This window comes from Malus sylvestris, chromosome 5 (genome assembly GCF_916048215.2).
Source record: "Malus sylvestris chromosome 5, drMalSylv7.2, whole genome shotgun sequence".
NCBI lineage: Eukaryota > Viridiplantae > Streptophyta > Magnoliopsida > Rosales > Rosaceae > Malus > Malus sylvestris.
Window position 1 is genome coordinate 43246269 of NC_062264.1, and position 16896 is coordinate 43263164.

Sequence of the window (16896 nt, forward strand, 5' to 3'; positions counted from 1 at the left end):
TGGTGTACATGACCGTGTTTCTGTTGGAATTTTTGGATCGCCGGGCCCGCCCCACTCTAACGACACCGATATTGTCCCCAACTTAACCACCTGCACAATCCTCAGGTGTGGGGTTTTACCACAAAAGGCCTCGGTGTTAGTTAGAGTGGGGTAATACTATTTAAACCCCTTTGGTTTTCTTGCACCCACCTATGTGGGACTTTAACACTCCCCCTCACGTGTAACCTCATTTAGTGGTTCACACGTGGAGATCCACATCGGTAATTGAAGCTCAGAGGTCAGCTCACGTTGGGCCCACTTGTTTTCAATTGAACTCAGCGGTCGTCTCTTTGTTAAGAGTTCACACTTGTTTCCTTCTTGGTGACAAGCTCATTGGCTTGCACAGGCCCGCAACCATGGGCTCTGATACCATGTTGGAATTTTTGGATCGCCGGGCCCGCCCCACTCTAACGACACCAATATTGTCCCAAACTTAACCACCTGCACAATCCTCAAGTGTGAGGTTTTACCACAAAAGGTCTCGGTGTTAATTAGAGTTGTTAAAGTCCCACATCGGTGGGTGCAAGAAAACCAAAGGGGTTTAAACAATATTCTTTTTCTTTTTTAGTTTAGCCTCTAGGGTATCACCTTGATCCTAGGATTAGGAGGCTACAAAGAAATATGGTGGTTTGATCCATGTGCATTGACACAAGGTATGTAGACAATCCAATGGGGATAGATGGAACCAAATCCTTCCTTGGATGATCTTCTTCGTGGTTTGTACAACGGTTCGTAGGAATGAGACGACGATCCAAAATTCGTTAATTTTGCAAGGTATGTCCTATATCGAATTCCTTATATTTTTAGTACAAATTCCCAATAATGGTATCAGAGCCATAAGGCTTGTTCCTAGTCTTACAATTCGATGTAAATTGCGAGAAGATCCACCATGGTTGCATAAACTCGAAAAAATAACGTTTTGATTCGTTGCGTTTTTTTGAGGATTTCTTTTGAGAAATATGTCATCTTATGTATGAGAATCATTCCCTCAAAACTTCATCCAAATATGTGCCACGGTTTGAGAGAAATCAAATACCCTAGTTTTGTGATTTCTTGAAAATTTCAGTTTTTTTAGCTGTTTTGTGGGCTGAATTTAGGGTACATGGAGCTGATTTTTCTGTAGTTTTTTGCTTGGGGTTTGTAGTCGGCCACATGAGCTACAAGTGACTAATTCGAATTAACGTTTATTTCAGAGAATGTTGTGATGCACATTTATTTCGAGTATCACCAAGCGAGAATCAATTTCACTCACACGAAACGATTTGCCCTGACGCTGAGGTAGCGAGCAGGATGAGATATATATGTCTGAAACGCATTTGAGTGTGAGACCAGACATGTGTATGATTTCACATACAAAACATACACTAGATATAGGTAAATGTTGCCTTAGAAGTGTCTAAGATGAGACCTAGCAAAGGTTGAACATGGAGATTTTTTTCATTTAAAATCCATGATAAAGATTGTCAAGCTGGATGTGAGTAACTAGGTAGGCACCGAGAGGGGTGACTAGGCTAGATGCTCAAGTTAGGCATTTGTGTAGTGCTTAGACTAAGATCCGTATGGTGTATACCCAATGGACATATGACACACTCATTAAATTGAGAATACATCATAGCATACATTTCTTAATGCATGTGCTAGTTGCGGGCCGACAATGGGAGTGACGAATTGATCCCTACCTCAAGTCACTGTGTGAGCCACAAATTTGAAGAAAATAAAATCACCCAAATATACAACCCAAAAAACTAACCAGAAAAACCTAACTTTTGTGTGTACGAAATACCCAGACGGTACAACCCAAAAAACTAACCAGAAAACCCCAACTTTTTTGTGTAAGAAATTCCTTTAAATCAAACCAAATAATTGAACATGATTATCTGAATTTAAAAAAAAACACAACCAATTTACTCTTATCCAAATAGACTTCATCTTCACCTAATACGGTAATACCCCAAATAACGCACAATATTTACATCAATGAAATTCCATCAAAAGTTCAAAACACCTAGGGCCAAGAGAAAAAAAATGTGACCCGTGAATACTTTGCATCCAAGAAAAAGGATAATAAGAGTGGAGCTTCTTCACCTTCAAACCTCATCTTAAACCGCATGCCTATAGAATAGTTGTTTTCAACAGACTCCATGTATTGATCAAATGGAACAATGAACTCAGCAGGACTTGTCCTGTAAACAAACAATTGAAACAGTACTTCAAAAACAAAATTGAGCTAATCATCAAGATCAAATACTACAAACAAAATAAAACACAACTTTCACAGTAAATTTGAAACCTCTAAACTAATTGCTGAGAAATACAAATAATACCTTGGCTTGTAGTACACAGTGAACATGGTTCCTGTTAAAATGGCGTGCCATGCAGTTGCGAGGACACCAAGATGCATACAGTGACTGGATATAACAGAAGATGGTACACTGCCTTGCTGTCTCATAGCACGTCTAACATATTATTCTCTCTTTTTTTTTCCTCTGCTTCATTGATTCCATCCTTCAAGTCACTGACTTATGTTTTGAACTATAAGAGGTTGAAACTGTCATGAGTCAATGGTTGTGAATACGGAAACTAACAATAATCAGAAAATTCAGGTGCATCTGTTACTGGAACTATATATGTGGAATGCATAGAACCATACTAGTACAAAAAATACTTTGCGCGACGTAGGACCGTCGTCGCGCAAAGTCAAAAATACGTCGCCCAAAACTTAGCGAAACGAACCTTCGTCGCGCAAGAACCGTCGCGCGAAGGCAGTGAAGGAAGGGTTTGCGCGACGCAGTGCCTACCTACGTCGCGCAAAGCTACTTTGCGCGACGCATGATCTACGTCGCGCAAAGCTACTTTGCGCGACGCAGTGCCTACCTACGTCGCGCAAAGCTACTTTGCGCGACGTAGGTCTGCGTCGCACAAAGTAGCTTTGCGCGACGTAGGTAGGCACTGCGTCGCGCAAAGTTTTAGTTTTTATTTTTATTTTTTGTCATTTATATTTTTTATTTAATTTTTAATAAATATTATAATTGAACTCTAAAAAATAATTAATAAACCAAGAAAAAGTAAATAATTATAGAATATATGAAAATGTACGTTTGTCCGAACAAAAAAATAAAAAACTACGAGTCTTCTAAGTTTAATACATCATGCTACTCGGTATCGTCTAGGCAAAATGGCTGAGATGTCGAAGGTGGAGCAACATTAGGTGCGGGCATCGTCGGGATTTGGAGGCCGGACATCGCTAAGGCCTGAACAATCATATTCATCCTCTCGTCCTGGGCCCTAATGTGGTCGCCCTGGGCCGCAACCTGACCTCTTAGGGTTGTCACTTCCTCCTTCAAGGAATTAACCTCTCCTATGGACAATCTGGAAGAAGAGGCACCCGTTTCACGAACCCCCGCCTTCCCCGTACACCGAACAACCTTACCATGACGACGACCGAACTTCTGATCCAAGACCTCAGTCACGATCTGAACATCTGCATCCTTGGGTACAATGACGTCCTCGATCGGGGTGTCCGGGGGAAGTTGCGATGTTGCTTCTTGGAGAATAGCAGTGCTCTTTTCCACCATATCACCCTGTAATAATAAAGAAAAAACATATAATGTTTAATAACAAAATATAAATAATATTTGAACGATTCATAAAAATAAGAAAAATAACAATTACATATACTTACATAAAGCTGGTCACTGTTCTCATTGTTGGGATGAACGTAAACATGCTTGAACAGGTCAATCTGTGGGAACTTAGAACCCTCCTAAAGAAAAAAAAACATTAAGAAAATTTTATTAATCAATAATATAAAATAAATTGTATAAAATTTCAAAATTAATATACTTTTACCTCACGTCGTGCCTCAACCCTATACGAAAAGGGCTTCGAACCAGAATGGTGGAGAAGTGTCTTTGAGTCCCGAGCTTTCTTGCCAGCAGCAGATCTCTTCTGTTAAACATACAATATATATGTTAGTGCGACTATTTGAAAGAAATTATTAAAAAAAGCTTAAATAAAATAACAAAAACAATAAATTATTATTAAAGTATTATGTACATACCAAAAATTTTGGATCCGTAAAATGTGTGCAGAGCCACTCCCAATCCTCTCGCCGCTCCTTATACTCGCGTGGGCAACCCTGTAGGCGAGCAATCTCCGGAGATTCCCATAGCTGAAAATGTGTGTGAAGAGCGCTCTTCCAATCTTTGTACCGGCTTGCTAAGGTCTCCTCTAAGTAGGCACTGACCTCAGGGGATATGTCCTCCATTTCAAAAACAACCTACAAATATGAAAAACAAAATGACAAACAAAATGACCATGTATAAGAATAATTGACAACTAGTTTATAAGATATTGATAAAGTTTGTCGGTTTACAATAATAACTAGAATCTTAATTTGTTAGGAAGCAAACAATATAATGTTTATATTCGGAAAGCAGTATCAAACCTTTAATGTTCAAACCATAAGGTTAACACTCAAATTATTTATCAAAATCCTTTCCTTAGCACAATTTCTCAACAAAGGATTTAACTCGACTATTTAAGGCTGCTTTCGTAGTTCACTTTAATAAATAAAACCAGGACAACAACTAAAAACAATTCACTATCAAATTGAGGCAAAGTCAAGAACCATACATAGGACTCGCTCGGTAAAAGATCGATTACTTGATTAGTATAGCCAGTCCTAAGAAGCACTTAATGATTAAAACAAAACAGCATGTATAGGCATAATGTTTAGGTATCATGATGCTGCTCAACCGGTGGATACTATGGATCAGGTTAACTGATGCACAACACAAGCAAAGCAATGTACTAGAGACGGCATGCATACTCACCTAAACACTATCATAAATCATTTAGCAAGGACGTAGACCAAAACTAAAAACCCATAAATATGCATCAGATAAGGTAGTAATCCTTCCACCTAATCAACATAATCATTATTTTAACAATGGTTCACGGAATTATTTTTCAATTTCCTTCCCAGGAAGCATTCAGACAACAAAGAACAGTGCCGCAAATCACTGAAATTAACCAAAACTAAATGACCACACCTGCTCCCAATTATGAACAGAAGAAGAGTGTGCAAAATACATGACCAAATTATTCATCACAACAACACTCGGCTATCAGGTGCAAAACAATGAAATGCACCTGATTTCTCTTTCCCCTTACATTTTCTTAGCAACCAAACAGAAATTGAGAGAAAGATCTTGACTTTACTAATCAAGATGATGGCCCTGCACTAGTTTAAGCAGAGAAAGATGTTGACTTTGCTAAAAATTAATATACTAACCTCCAAATTGTCTCGCACCAGGGCCCTCGTCTCCTCGGGAATTTTTGCCCAACTCTCCCACCGCATAGGACAAAAATTCCTAATAATAAAACCACAGCAATTAACGACGCTGTTATGCTGCTGTGAGGTAACCGCTCCACGATGTCGCTCATCATACGCAATCTTGATCAAGGAGGCAGACATACGTACAACCTGTAGCTCCTTCAACATTCGATTGGGCCCCCTGGTGTTTTTTTTAGCTGCCCAAAAAAACTTAAATGGTAAAAACCCTAAGCTTAAATTTGTACAGAAAATTTGGCAAAACCTCCCCTAATCATAAAAGTACCTTAAAACAGTAATTCACAATCCGCAACACATTTTCACAATCATAAAAGCAATAGTTTTGAAATGAAAAAAAAATGCAACATAGTGAGAATTAGAAAAAAACTACCTGGTTGGGAGGCCACATCCTCGACTCTGGAGGACGAGGAAGTGTGATCAGAAGGCTCCGGCTCGCGGCGGCGCCGATGAGGCCGCCGTGCACTGAGGGGCTCAACTGACACTGATGACGTTGATGATACGGGCACCTGGGACGTTGTAGGAGTAGCCTCCGTAAGGGGTGTAGGCTCCCCAATCAACGGAGCACTCACGCCTGGAGCACTAGATGCTGATAATGCAGGAGCTGCATTGGACACACTCCGACGACGAGTGATCAACTGCGACATCTATACACTTTATGAACCATAAAAATATAACATTAGAAACTAATCCTTTCTTGCATTTGAAACTAATAAAATAGCAACCAAAGTAATATAAGTAATTAGAGCAATAATATCAATACAAGAATATCAATACAAGAATGGGATATGTGGGTTATAATGCAACTGCTCAAAAGTACAGTATTTAAATGGTCGGGTCCTGCACTGCTTAAGTCTTTTGAAGTAAAATTCTCATCTAAGGTAATACCGTAATAGCTCGAGGCGGTGGGTTAAGCAATCATGCATATCATATATAAGTATGTGCATCAAATGTTTTCTAGTTTCAATCCCCTGTGAAAAGTTAACACTTCCTACAAATCTGGAAAAGCCATATGCAGGGCTTATTCTTCAGAACAAGAATACAGGTTTTTCACAACAACTATCTAAAAGAACAAGATTTTCCAGAATACATCTAACATGCATGAATACTATATGCAAGTCAATGCCAATTAAATAAGCAAAAGGTTTGTCTGAAGGAGAGGCCATCGAAGAAATCCAGAAATCCTTCCATGGCATACTTAGTTGTACACCCATGGCATGTGTGTTGTATGCTAGATGCCCTCTCTCTTTTAACAACACACAATAGCTTATGCAAATGCGCAGAGGACTTCAATATGTTTCATTGAAAATAAATTTACATTTTGTAGCAAATACATATGGCGAAATAGTCCATAAGTAATCATAATGGCAACCAAATACAATAGTTCAAAAACTTCAATGCAAATATAAATTGCAGAAAAAAAAAACTTGAATTTCCAAACCTACAAAATAAAAAATTCAACCAGATTATGTGTAAGAAGAAATACCAGAACTGAGAGCTGCAGGCTACCAAAATGCTCATGATCTTGTTTGTGCTGATGAACTAAAAAACTTGAAATCGAATTTACATAGGTAGAAGTTGAGATTCCAATATGAGACAGAACAATCCAAATGAAGATAAGGCGCCTAATATTAAATCAGGGCTCGAAAATAAAATTAAAATTTTTGGGGCAGGTAAAAAACTAATCATTGATTAATTAAGACAAATGACTGAAATTGTCAACTTTTCAAATTATTTGTTCTGAAGCTAATGCCTGGAACAAACTTCAGCCAAACTGGAAACCCCCTAAAGAAAATAGAAACATTCAAAAAGAAATTCATTGACGAAACGCGCAAAGCCGAGGAAAATGATCATTCCCAAAATTCCATTATGAACAAATATATGGACCAATCTTAAGATGAATATAGAGCCCTGCCTTGTAAACCATCTTTGAGCCAACCAATTACACAAATCTAAATAAGAGATGGCAGAAAAGGAATATGCTGGGCAAATGCTAAACTCATATTCCCTCCAAGATCTGAACCCTCTCCGGTAAAGTGCATCAAGAATCAAATTTCATAGTTTTTGTTTGATTCCGAAATCCAGAAGAGAAAGGGAAACCAGGCCAACCGAAACTGAAAAGTACAAGACCCTGTGCCAATCTCATTCAGCCCCATCCCGAATATGTGGTTCTTTAATTTCACACCCTAAACGGTGAACGGTGCAGACTTTTGGTGTAATCTCAACAGACCCACATAACCTCAAACCCTCACAAATCCGAAACCCTATCAAATCAGAACCAACATCCAATTTTATCTGGAGATTTCGACAAAGTACTCAGAAATCAACATGCAATTTGACCCTATACCCTAAATAACAAAAACCCTTCGAAAATGAGAAACCTTTACCTTGATTTTGGGACCCTATGTCGCGTCGGCTTCGAGATTTGGGGGTTGAAGGTTGTGAAGAGGAGAGAGAGGTATACGGGAAAGAAGGAGCGAGAGGGAGAGATGCAGGCTACGTACGGGAAAGAAAGAGCGAGTGGGAAGAGAGAGGTATACGGGAAGAGCAGATTTGGGGGTTCAAAAGGTTGCCAAACTTGAGAATTGAAAACAAGCGCCTATTTTTCACTATTGGGGCGCCAAAATTATCACATCAGGCGCGACGTAGGTATACAAATTGAGGTCGCGCAAGGTTTTTTTTTTTTTTAATATTATAAAAATTACTATTTACTTCTTTCAAATTCAAATTTATTTTACATAAAGTCCACAATAATATATTTTTCTAACAAAAACTCACAATAATTATTATTTTTACATATATATCATTAAATTTCTTAAGTGTTATAAGTACAAAATAAATAAATTAAAATCAACTTAGTAAATATATATACCATTGAACTTGATGGGAAACGCATTGTATGAAACTAATTTCAACTATCCAACCGTCAAACTTGTTTGTATATGCTTCGAGATCGCAGACGCCAAAAAATTGCAAAAAACAAACATTCAGATATTATGTAACGGGACAAAACTTTTTTACGGTTATAAATGAAAAAGCACGATTTTTCTTTACAAGTTTATATTAATCATCATCCGAACTACAATAATAACTCTCGCTATCCTCACTACTATCATTTCCGGATTCCCATTCATCTTCATCTTCGTTTGCCTCTTCTGGTGCATTGTATTCAGGTAGATCACCAAGGTCAATTGATATTTCGAATTCAGGAAATCCAACTACGTCAAACGGTTCTTGGACAATATTAGTATCCCGGAGTGTTTCTTCACCAATTTCTATCGAAGATGATAACTGTTGGTCAACGACGTTATCGTAATTGTCATCATGATCTTGTTCTGGAATATCATATAGCCCTCTTCGATCAATCTTTTGAACAACTTTCCAACCATTGCCAGCTTTAGGGTCGTCTAGATAGAATATTTGTTTCGCCATTGTTGCCAAAATGTATGGGTCTTCATCGTACCAATGTCTCATAGTGTTTACTGATAGTAAACCATGGTCTCGCTTAACACTCGTTCGGTTATGTGGGTTTGTATCAAACCAAAGACACTTAAACAGTATCACTTGACACCTGTCTTTGTAAAGCAATTGTACTACACTAGTTAGTTTGCCATAAAAATCAATGTCTTCACTGTCACCCGCACCCGGAACATGGACACCACTATTTTGAGTAGACAACTTGTCATCACGTGTTGCCCCCAAGAACTTGATCCCGTTGACATGACAACCTGAGAACAATTCAACGTGAAGCGGTCCTCTCGCCAAGTTATATAATTCTCCATCGTAAGAGGGTGAATTCAATTCCTTCAATTTGTTCATCTAATATAACATATACAAAAAGTTAACTTGTTAGTATAACCAAATTTAAAGACGGGCATGAACAAGTTGGAAAATATGCTCAATTCAAACCACATACAACTTACATGTGCGTGAAACCACGAAGGAAACAAGTCACGGTGCTTCTTGGCATATAAATGTGAAGGATGTTCCTGCTTCATCAATTGTTCATGCTCTTCAAGGTATGGCAAAGCCTCATCACAATTGTTGAGTATGAACCAATGCGCTACCTCCATGTCCTTTTTGGTAAACGATTCGTCTTTTACAGGATCGCCGAATGGTCGCGCAATTTGGGCAAAAACAGACAATTTCTCTTTTCTGACACCACCGTCATTATTGCATTGAGAACGATTGAAAGCTGTCTCAACATCTTCAAGATACATTGCACAAAAAGTAAGTGACTCATATGCGACCCATGCCTCCACAAGTGATCCTTCAGGCTTTGCCTTGTTTCGAACAGACTTTTTCAACTCACCAATATATCTGCACAAATAAAAGGTATGCTACAAATTATTCAAAGCGTTCGTTGATCATGAATATGTTATATATATATATATATATATATATATATATATATATATATATATATATACGCTTAATTAAATACCTTTCTATTGGATACATCCATCGACAGTTCACTGGTCCGGCAAGCAATGCCTCATCTGGCAAGTGAATCATCACGTGAATCATACTTGTAAAAAAAGCTGGGGGAAATATCTGTTCGAACTTGCATAAGACGTTCACAATGTCGTCCTGCAATTGTTTAACATCTGACTTCCGCAAACACCTTGCAGTCAACTGCGAAAAAAATCTCGACAATAACACGATTGGTTTCACCACATCAAGAGGCAATAAGTGTCGAATACCAACTGGAAGAAGGCGTTGGAGTATCACATGACAGTCATGACTCTTCATGTTTTGAAATTTACACCCATTCACGTTCACACAATGCGAGATATTGGAAGCATACCCATCTGGAAACTTTATAGAAGAAATAAAGTTGAAAAACTCTTTCTTCCCATTCGGCTTAACTGTAAAAAAAGGATGGCCTTTCTTCAACGTACCACCGACCTTCTTCATCCACAAAGATGACCTAATGCCCATTCGTTCCAAATCGAGGCGAGCTTCGATCGTGTCTTTTGTTTTTCTTTCAATGTCTAGAATTGTCCCGACCAAAGTGTCAAACACATTTTTCTCAATATGCATAACATCGAGGTTGTGTCTCAATTTTAACTTTGACCAGTACGGAAGCTCAAATAGCATACTCTTGTGCGTCCAGTTTAGATGTGTAGTTGGTCTGGGGTTACTGACCCCTTTGCCGAAATGACCAAATTCCAAACGGTTTAACTGATCCAAAATCTCATCTCCGGACCATTCTCTTGGTCTTAGCCGAGTCTCTTTTGTGCCGTCGAAGGCTTTATCGTTCTGACGCCACTCGTTGTCCCAAGGGAGCCATCTACGATGACCAAGATAACAAACTTTTCTTGCATGCCAAGATGATGTTACGTTCTCCTTGCATATTGGACATGCCAAATAACCCTTAGTCATCCACCCAGAAACCATTGCATATGCAGGAAAATCGTTTATTGTCCACATCACTGCCGCTCGCATGGTGAACATCTGCCCAGTATATTTATCGTATGTACGAACACCGTTTTCCCATAAATCTTTTAGCTCATCAACCAACGGCCGCAAATAAACATCAATGGACTTTCCTGGATCTTCGTTAATTAATAGAGTCAACATCATGTATTCTTTTTTCATGCACTTCCAAGGTGGCAAATTATAAGGAAACACGACGACCGGCCAAGTGCTATGCTTTAGGTTTAACACCCCGAATGGATTAAATCCATCGGTGGCAAGTCCCAATCTGATGTTGCGCGGGTCAGCTGCAAAATCAGGGTACATCCGATCAAATTCTTTCCATGCCTCTCCATCTGCAGGATGCCTCATAACATCGTCATTTACCCGTCCTTCTTTATGCCATCTCATGTCGGTTGCGGTATGCATCGACATGTACAATCGCTGCAATCTAGGCTTTAATGGAAGATAGCGCATTACTTTTTGTGGAATCTTGGTGTTTCTATTCTGTGATGTCATTTTAAACCTCGGCTCATTGCAAACAGGGCATTTATCCAACGCTTTGTTCTCCTTATAGAACAATATACAATTATTTACACATGCGTGAATTTTTTCATACCCCAATCCGAGACCCTTCAACACTTTTTGGGCCCTTTTATGATCTTCAGGTAAACAATTCTCCTTTGGAAGCATCCTCTTGATAACTCCCAAAAAGTAATCAAAACACTTGTTTGATAAACGAAACTTGATCTTGCCATGCATCAACTCCACAATTGCTGTGAGCACTGAAAAGTTCTCGCAACCCGGATATAATTCTTGTTTGGCATTTTTCAATAGTTTTTCGTAGTTTTTGAATGCCTCACTGTCCATGGTTGGACGGCCGTCATCTCCCTGTTCTCCCCCTTCCTGATTGGTGTTGCTTGAGGCGTATGGATAAACGTCATTTAGAATATTCATAACTTGTTCATTAGGATCCACATTAGATTCAACAGTTTCCACTCGTGTCACGTATGAAGACGAAGCTTGGTCTAATCGTTCTCCATGATGATACCAAGTAGTATAGGTCTCCAACATCCCATTTCTTACTAAATGAAATCGAACATTCTCGAATGTCTCCCACGTTGAGTTGTTACACCTCCTACATGGACATCGGATATGAGTTGAACCTAGGTTGTGTCTAGTTGCGAATTCAATGAACGCATGTATTCCATCCAAGTACTCAACATCACATCTATTATGATTATGTATCCATTGTTTGTCCATTTTGTCTGCAATCCGAATAAAAGTACAAGAATTACAACAACGTCTACAACGGAATCCTTATAAATGTGTTACCAAGGAATAACCCTTCGTGCTTCCCCACGCTCAAGAAGTAACTGCAAAATCCACCGTGAACCAGTGAGAAAAAAGTTGTATAGATCTTTAAGAGATGCAACTGCTGCAACTAATAATATCTAGAAAAGTTTTGCATCCAGCGATCATATAAAATTGGAATGAATAGGTATATAGGTAAATGGAGATATAACTAATTAAACTATATGAAATTGGATGCCATTGAAAATCTAAACCGTTGCTGACATTCATTTTATTCAAAAATTGGAATTAAGTACAATTGAAGCAAATTATGAGACAGATTAGGACATGAAAACTATTGTCTTGTCACCTTATTCCTCCGGTCAGGGCCCTATCCCATTCAAGAATGCACAGTTATGTGCCGTAATTTACGATTCCAATGGATTAAATTTCGACGTGGGCTAATTTCGGCAGCATCTCCTTACAGTTCTTCAAGTGCACGTCGTAGATACATAATATCCACCGTGTACTCAAAGAACATTAGGAAATGTTACCAAAATTTCCACTATCGAAACCTAATCCGTGGACCGCAAACTACAACACATAACTAGGGCATTCCCAAACTGTCCAAAAAATGGGACAATTCAAGAATTAATTGGACCGCAGTCATGCTTTCGCATCCATGCACGAAATCCAACTAATTCTCAAACGGGAAACTAAGCTTTTCCTGAGAAAAGGGTACGAAGTTAAGTAGTATTAACTTCGTACAACACAAAATAATTTTGTAGGTGATGTACAAAAATATATGCATACAAATAAACTAAATCACAATAATTACTAAAACTAAATAAAATAGATAAAATTAACCAAAATTAATTTAGCGAAGAAAATGAAGTGATTTATGTACACTGTGACATCTCAAATGTAGTTAAATTTCTCTTAGACTTCATTTTAATATAAAGTGATTTATGCACCCTTTATTTCACTTTACGCATCTATCTCTTAATTTAGTCCTTAGTTCTCCTTTATTAGTTCTCCTCTTATATGAGATACAATAGCCATGCCTCTGTCATCACCAATCAGAGTATATAATGACAGTGAAAAAGTTGATTACAAAAGGCAGTAACAAGTGAAAAAAATTCAAAAATAAATTGCTTCACATGTGTACACGTATAAACCAGATCACTGCATGCACACACAACACAGAGAGAGAGAGAGAGATAGAGAGTTACCGAGCATACTGAACTGTTTATGCTAGATTGCTTTGGATTACGGATATCCTCTACTGGGGAATCTTGAAGAGTCCTAAAAACATCTGTGATTTGAGAAATCAACTTCACATTTTCAGCCACCTGCACCTCTCAAACAAAGGAAGGGAAAATGAGTATACATTTGAAATATATAATTTGCAACCATAAATAACTTATTTGTGGTGGTCGAAATGCAAACCATAATTATTATGCACAGAGTTTCAAAATGTCAACCGCTATGGTCACCACAGAATTAAATAACAAAGTTGCATAGACTAGAACGGTAAAGTACACAACATTATATTCATAGTTATAACACCCCAACAGAATTAAGAAACAAGCACATGCTATCCTGTGAACTAGAACGATTGAGTATTCATTATTCACCAAAAACAAAGAACTTACTTTATTTAAAACAACTTAGTAAACCCCCCTCCTGAAAGAAAAAGGATGCATCATAAATTCTTGCTCGATTGTAATGGATCTCTGGAAAGCTTCCAAAAGAAATTAGTAAACCCCCCCCCCTCCTGAAAGAAAAAGCAAAAAAAAATAAAACAAACAAACAAAACAAACAAAAACAAAAAAAATTGGAAGCTGTTTTATAATTGCATACTTCTTGATAAGAATTCTTAAAATCGGAACTCATGCATTCAACAAGTCAGCCATGTTGGATTGAGTTCTAAACACGATCCTCCTATCCATAAGATGCACATACCTCAATGGGAGTTGATAGCTTCTTCTCACAAATCTTATCATATTTTTGCTTCTTTGTTGCAGCTTTTAGACCCTGCCAAGGAAGGCTAAATGCAGAAACCAATTAATCAGCCAGGCCGAAAAATAGTGTAGAGGAGTACCCAGATATCTGGTCAAAACATTGTGCGAAGAGTGCTTGTCATCAAAATGAAATTGCAATAGCCAACGCATCGGTTTCACCAATAAACGTAAATCAGCAAGAATCCTAACTGGAGTGGAAAATAATTCAAAATATAAAATTCTCATTCAGAAAAGTGGTTCGACTTTATGGCATACCTTCCTCTTAAGAAGTACAGAAGAACATATCCAAGTGACTCCAAATCATCCCGACGACTCTGATCTAGAACAATGAACCCAAAAATGAGAAAAAAAGATAGTCAAAACGTTTCTAACAAAATTAAATAAACAGTAAATCTCTACTTACCTATTCCCAAATGGGTATTGCAACTAGCATAGCGCAGTTCCTGTTAAGCTTTTGTTTTCCTTGTATGAGTTTTAAAAAGAAAAGATAAACAACACATACTGAAAAGCGAAATACTGTTGATAGTAGGAAAAGCTCATTCAAGATCAAAACAACTTGTTAAGGTGGGAAAAAAGCGGTAAATTCTTAGGGTTTGGCGCCAAAAGTTTGCGCGACGAAGGACTACGTCGCGCAAAGTTGTTTTGCGCGACGTAGATGGGCATGCGTCGCGCAAAGTGGGAAAAAAGCGGTAAATTCTTAGGGTTTGGCGCCAAAAGTTTGCGCGACGAAGGACTACGTCGCGCAAAGCGGCTTTGCGCGACGTACGTATACCTACGTCGCGCAAAGCCTCTTTGCGCGACGTAGTCCTTCGTCGCGCAAACTAACGTCGCGCAAAACCGTTTTGAGCGACGTAGGTGTACGTACGTCGCGCAAAACCGCTTTGCGCGACGTAATTAAATGCGTCGCGCAAGTTTTGGTCGCGCAAACATGTTTTTGTACTAGTTAACTTTGAGTTGATACATTCAAGTGCTTTATGACAATAATCTAATAAAAAAACAACACAAAAAATTCTTGTAACTAACAGACTCTAATCTGTATGTATAACAGGTATGCTCTTGAACTGTGTAGATAGCTCTGATAGAGAGTAAACATGTGAGCTTTAGTATCAACGCGTCATTTACATTTTTCCCTCTTGATGCAGTGAATCTGCAGTTGATAAAGTTACGCTGACAAATGAAAGCAAAAGTGGAGAATTCCACTCAAAGATTTCTAAGAGATTGGAGCAAGTTGGATCTCAAATGTGTCAGCCATCATCGATAGGAGCAAAATATCTCTCATCTGGAATCAAAAGGATTGATACCATGCGTCTACGTCGTGCAATTGAGCAAGGGTGAGCGATACAGTGATACTTTCCCGTAACAATTGAGTAGTAGGAATTTAAGTTATAAACTGTTTTGGTTAATCTTCAAAAGGGTGGTGGTTACTAATGCTAATGATGCACAAATTGGAAGCAAATTGCCTGAGACTCCTGAGTTAGTTGATAAAGAAACAAAAGCCAAACATGTCATATCGGGAAGGTGATGTTAAAATCCAATTAGTATCAGCTGATGACTCGAGCCAACATATTCCAGTAACCTTATTGTTTTAAATAAACATAAGTTTTTACACTGACATCATATTATTTTGAATCGCTCAAGAAAAAAGATACATCATTTTAGTTCATAGAAAATACAATAACGCTATTGACGATGCTAAACAGCAGTGTCCCGTCCTTTGTAATCATCAACGGAGAGGATTTCAATTCTGACAGTGTACCCAGGAAGGCCAAACTGGTTGGGAATTCACGGCTGTCTGAAAAAGAAGTAACAGAAAGGGAACCTGTCCTGGGAAGTGGAACGAGAAGAAGTCTTCATGTTCTCAGATAAGGCATTTATAAAAGACCTTGTTCCATCTTGTACTTTGCATATCTTATCATTAAGAATGTGGCTCTTTTGACTGATGTTCTTATCCAAAGATGTGACTGCTTATTTCTCATGCACGTGACAATTTAATTCGTACATTGTTGAGCAACATAATCAATGGTCGAGTGGACCTTCTAGTGAAGCGTCTGATTGTCAATGCATGTATTCAGGCATGTGGAGATTTCTAGCAGTCAAGCAAATCCTTCCAGCTTAATCGAGAAGACTATTAAACCTAGTGCTCAGACATGTGTAAATCCTAAATCCATGCTTTCAAGCATGGAGTCTATGAGGAACTCAAGGATCATTACAGTCGAAGGGAGTAAACTTTGTCCTGATAAACCTGCCAAGAAGAAAACCAAGCTTTCTACCTTAAACATTTCAAAGTATGGTGCGAGTGTAATTATTCCTATGTTTCAGTTCTTTTCTGTGCGGAAATGTTTTGGTTGTGATTTTGAATGTTTTGATGTTTCTAAATGTAGGAATATTGATGGTAGTAAAGTTTCATCGAATAATGCTTCCAGAAAGACCTGCGGAAATTTCAAAGAACCATCAGAAGTTTGTTGTTTCAGAACAGGTTCTCAACCAACTCTATAGTATCAAGGAGTTTTAACGAAAAACTTACGGTACTGTTCATTTTAACGAAAAATCATATTTTTATATTAAAAAGTTAAATCTGGTACTATTCATTTTAGGGGTGGGTTCAAAAAACCGAAAACCGAAAAAAACCGAAAACCAAACCGAATCGAAGCCGAAAAAAACCGAACCGAAAAAAAACCGAACCGAAACTGCCAAACCGAATTGAACCGAATCTGGTTGGTTCGGTTTCGGTTTTTGAGGTCCGGAAACCGAACCGGACCGAACCGAACC

General features: G+C 38.3%; 1 protein-coding gene and 2 long non-coding RNA genes across 6 annotated transcripts; 1 reads left to right on the forward strand and 2 right to left on the reverse strand.

Annotated features, from left to right (window-relative positions):
- The first annotated feature begins 610 nt into the window (after positions 1-610).
- LOC126622335 (uncharacterized) lies at positions 611-16405 on the forward strand. Its single transcript, XR_007623397.1, has 3 exons — positions 611-813; positions 15270-15458; positions 15831-16405. It is a non-coding gene; the product is annotated as an uncharacterized LOC126622335 (long non-coding RNA).
- On the reverse strand, positions 3100-7911 carry LOC126622332 (uncharacterized). 3 transcript variants are annotated; one of them, XM_050291035.1, is made up of 7 exons: positions 7780-7911; positions 5763-6046; positions 5336-5574; positions 4100-4318; positions 3889-3987; positions 3722-3802; positions 3100-3620 (listed from the first exon to the last, which is right to left on the reverse strand). In XM_050291035.1, the coding sequence occupies exons 2-7, from the start codon at positions 6037-6039 to the stop codon at positions 3192-3194; spliced, it is 1344 nt and encodes a 447-aa protein (XP_050146992.1). In that variant the 5' UTR covers positions 6040-6046; positions 7780-7911; the 3' UTR covers positions 3100-3191. The 3 variants fall into 3 exon arrangements, with proteins under 3 accessions (XP_050146992.1, XP_050146991.1, XP_050146993.1); XM_050291034.1 differs by lacking the exon at positions 7780-7911 and having other exon boundaries at positions 5763-6246; XM_050291036.1 differs by lacking the exon at positions 7780-7911 and having other exon boundaries at positions 5766-6241.
- LOC126622334 (uncharacterized) lies at positions 11834-14625 on the reverse strand. Of its 2 annotated transcripts, XR_007623395.1 has the most exons (6): positions 14531-14625; positions 14383-14446; positions 14069-14153; positions 13759-13880; positions 13336-13455; positions 11834-12186 (listed from the first exon to the last, which is right to left on the reverse strand). It is a non-coding gene; the product is annotated as an uncharacterized LOC126622334 (long non-coding RNA). The 2 variants fall into 2 exon arrangements; XR_007623396.1 differs by lacking the exon at positions 13759-13880.
- Positions 16406-16896: the final 491 nt, after the last annotated feature.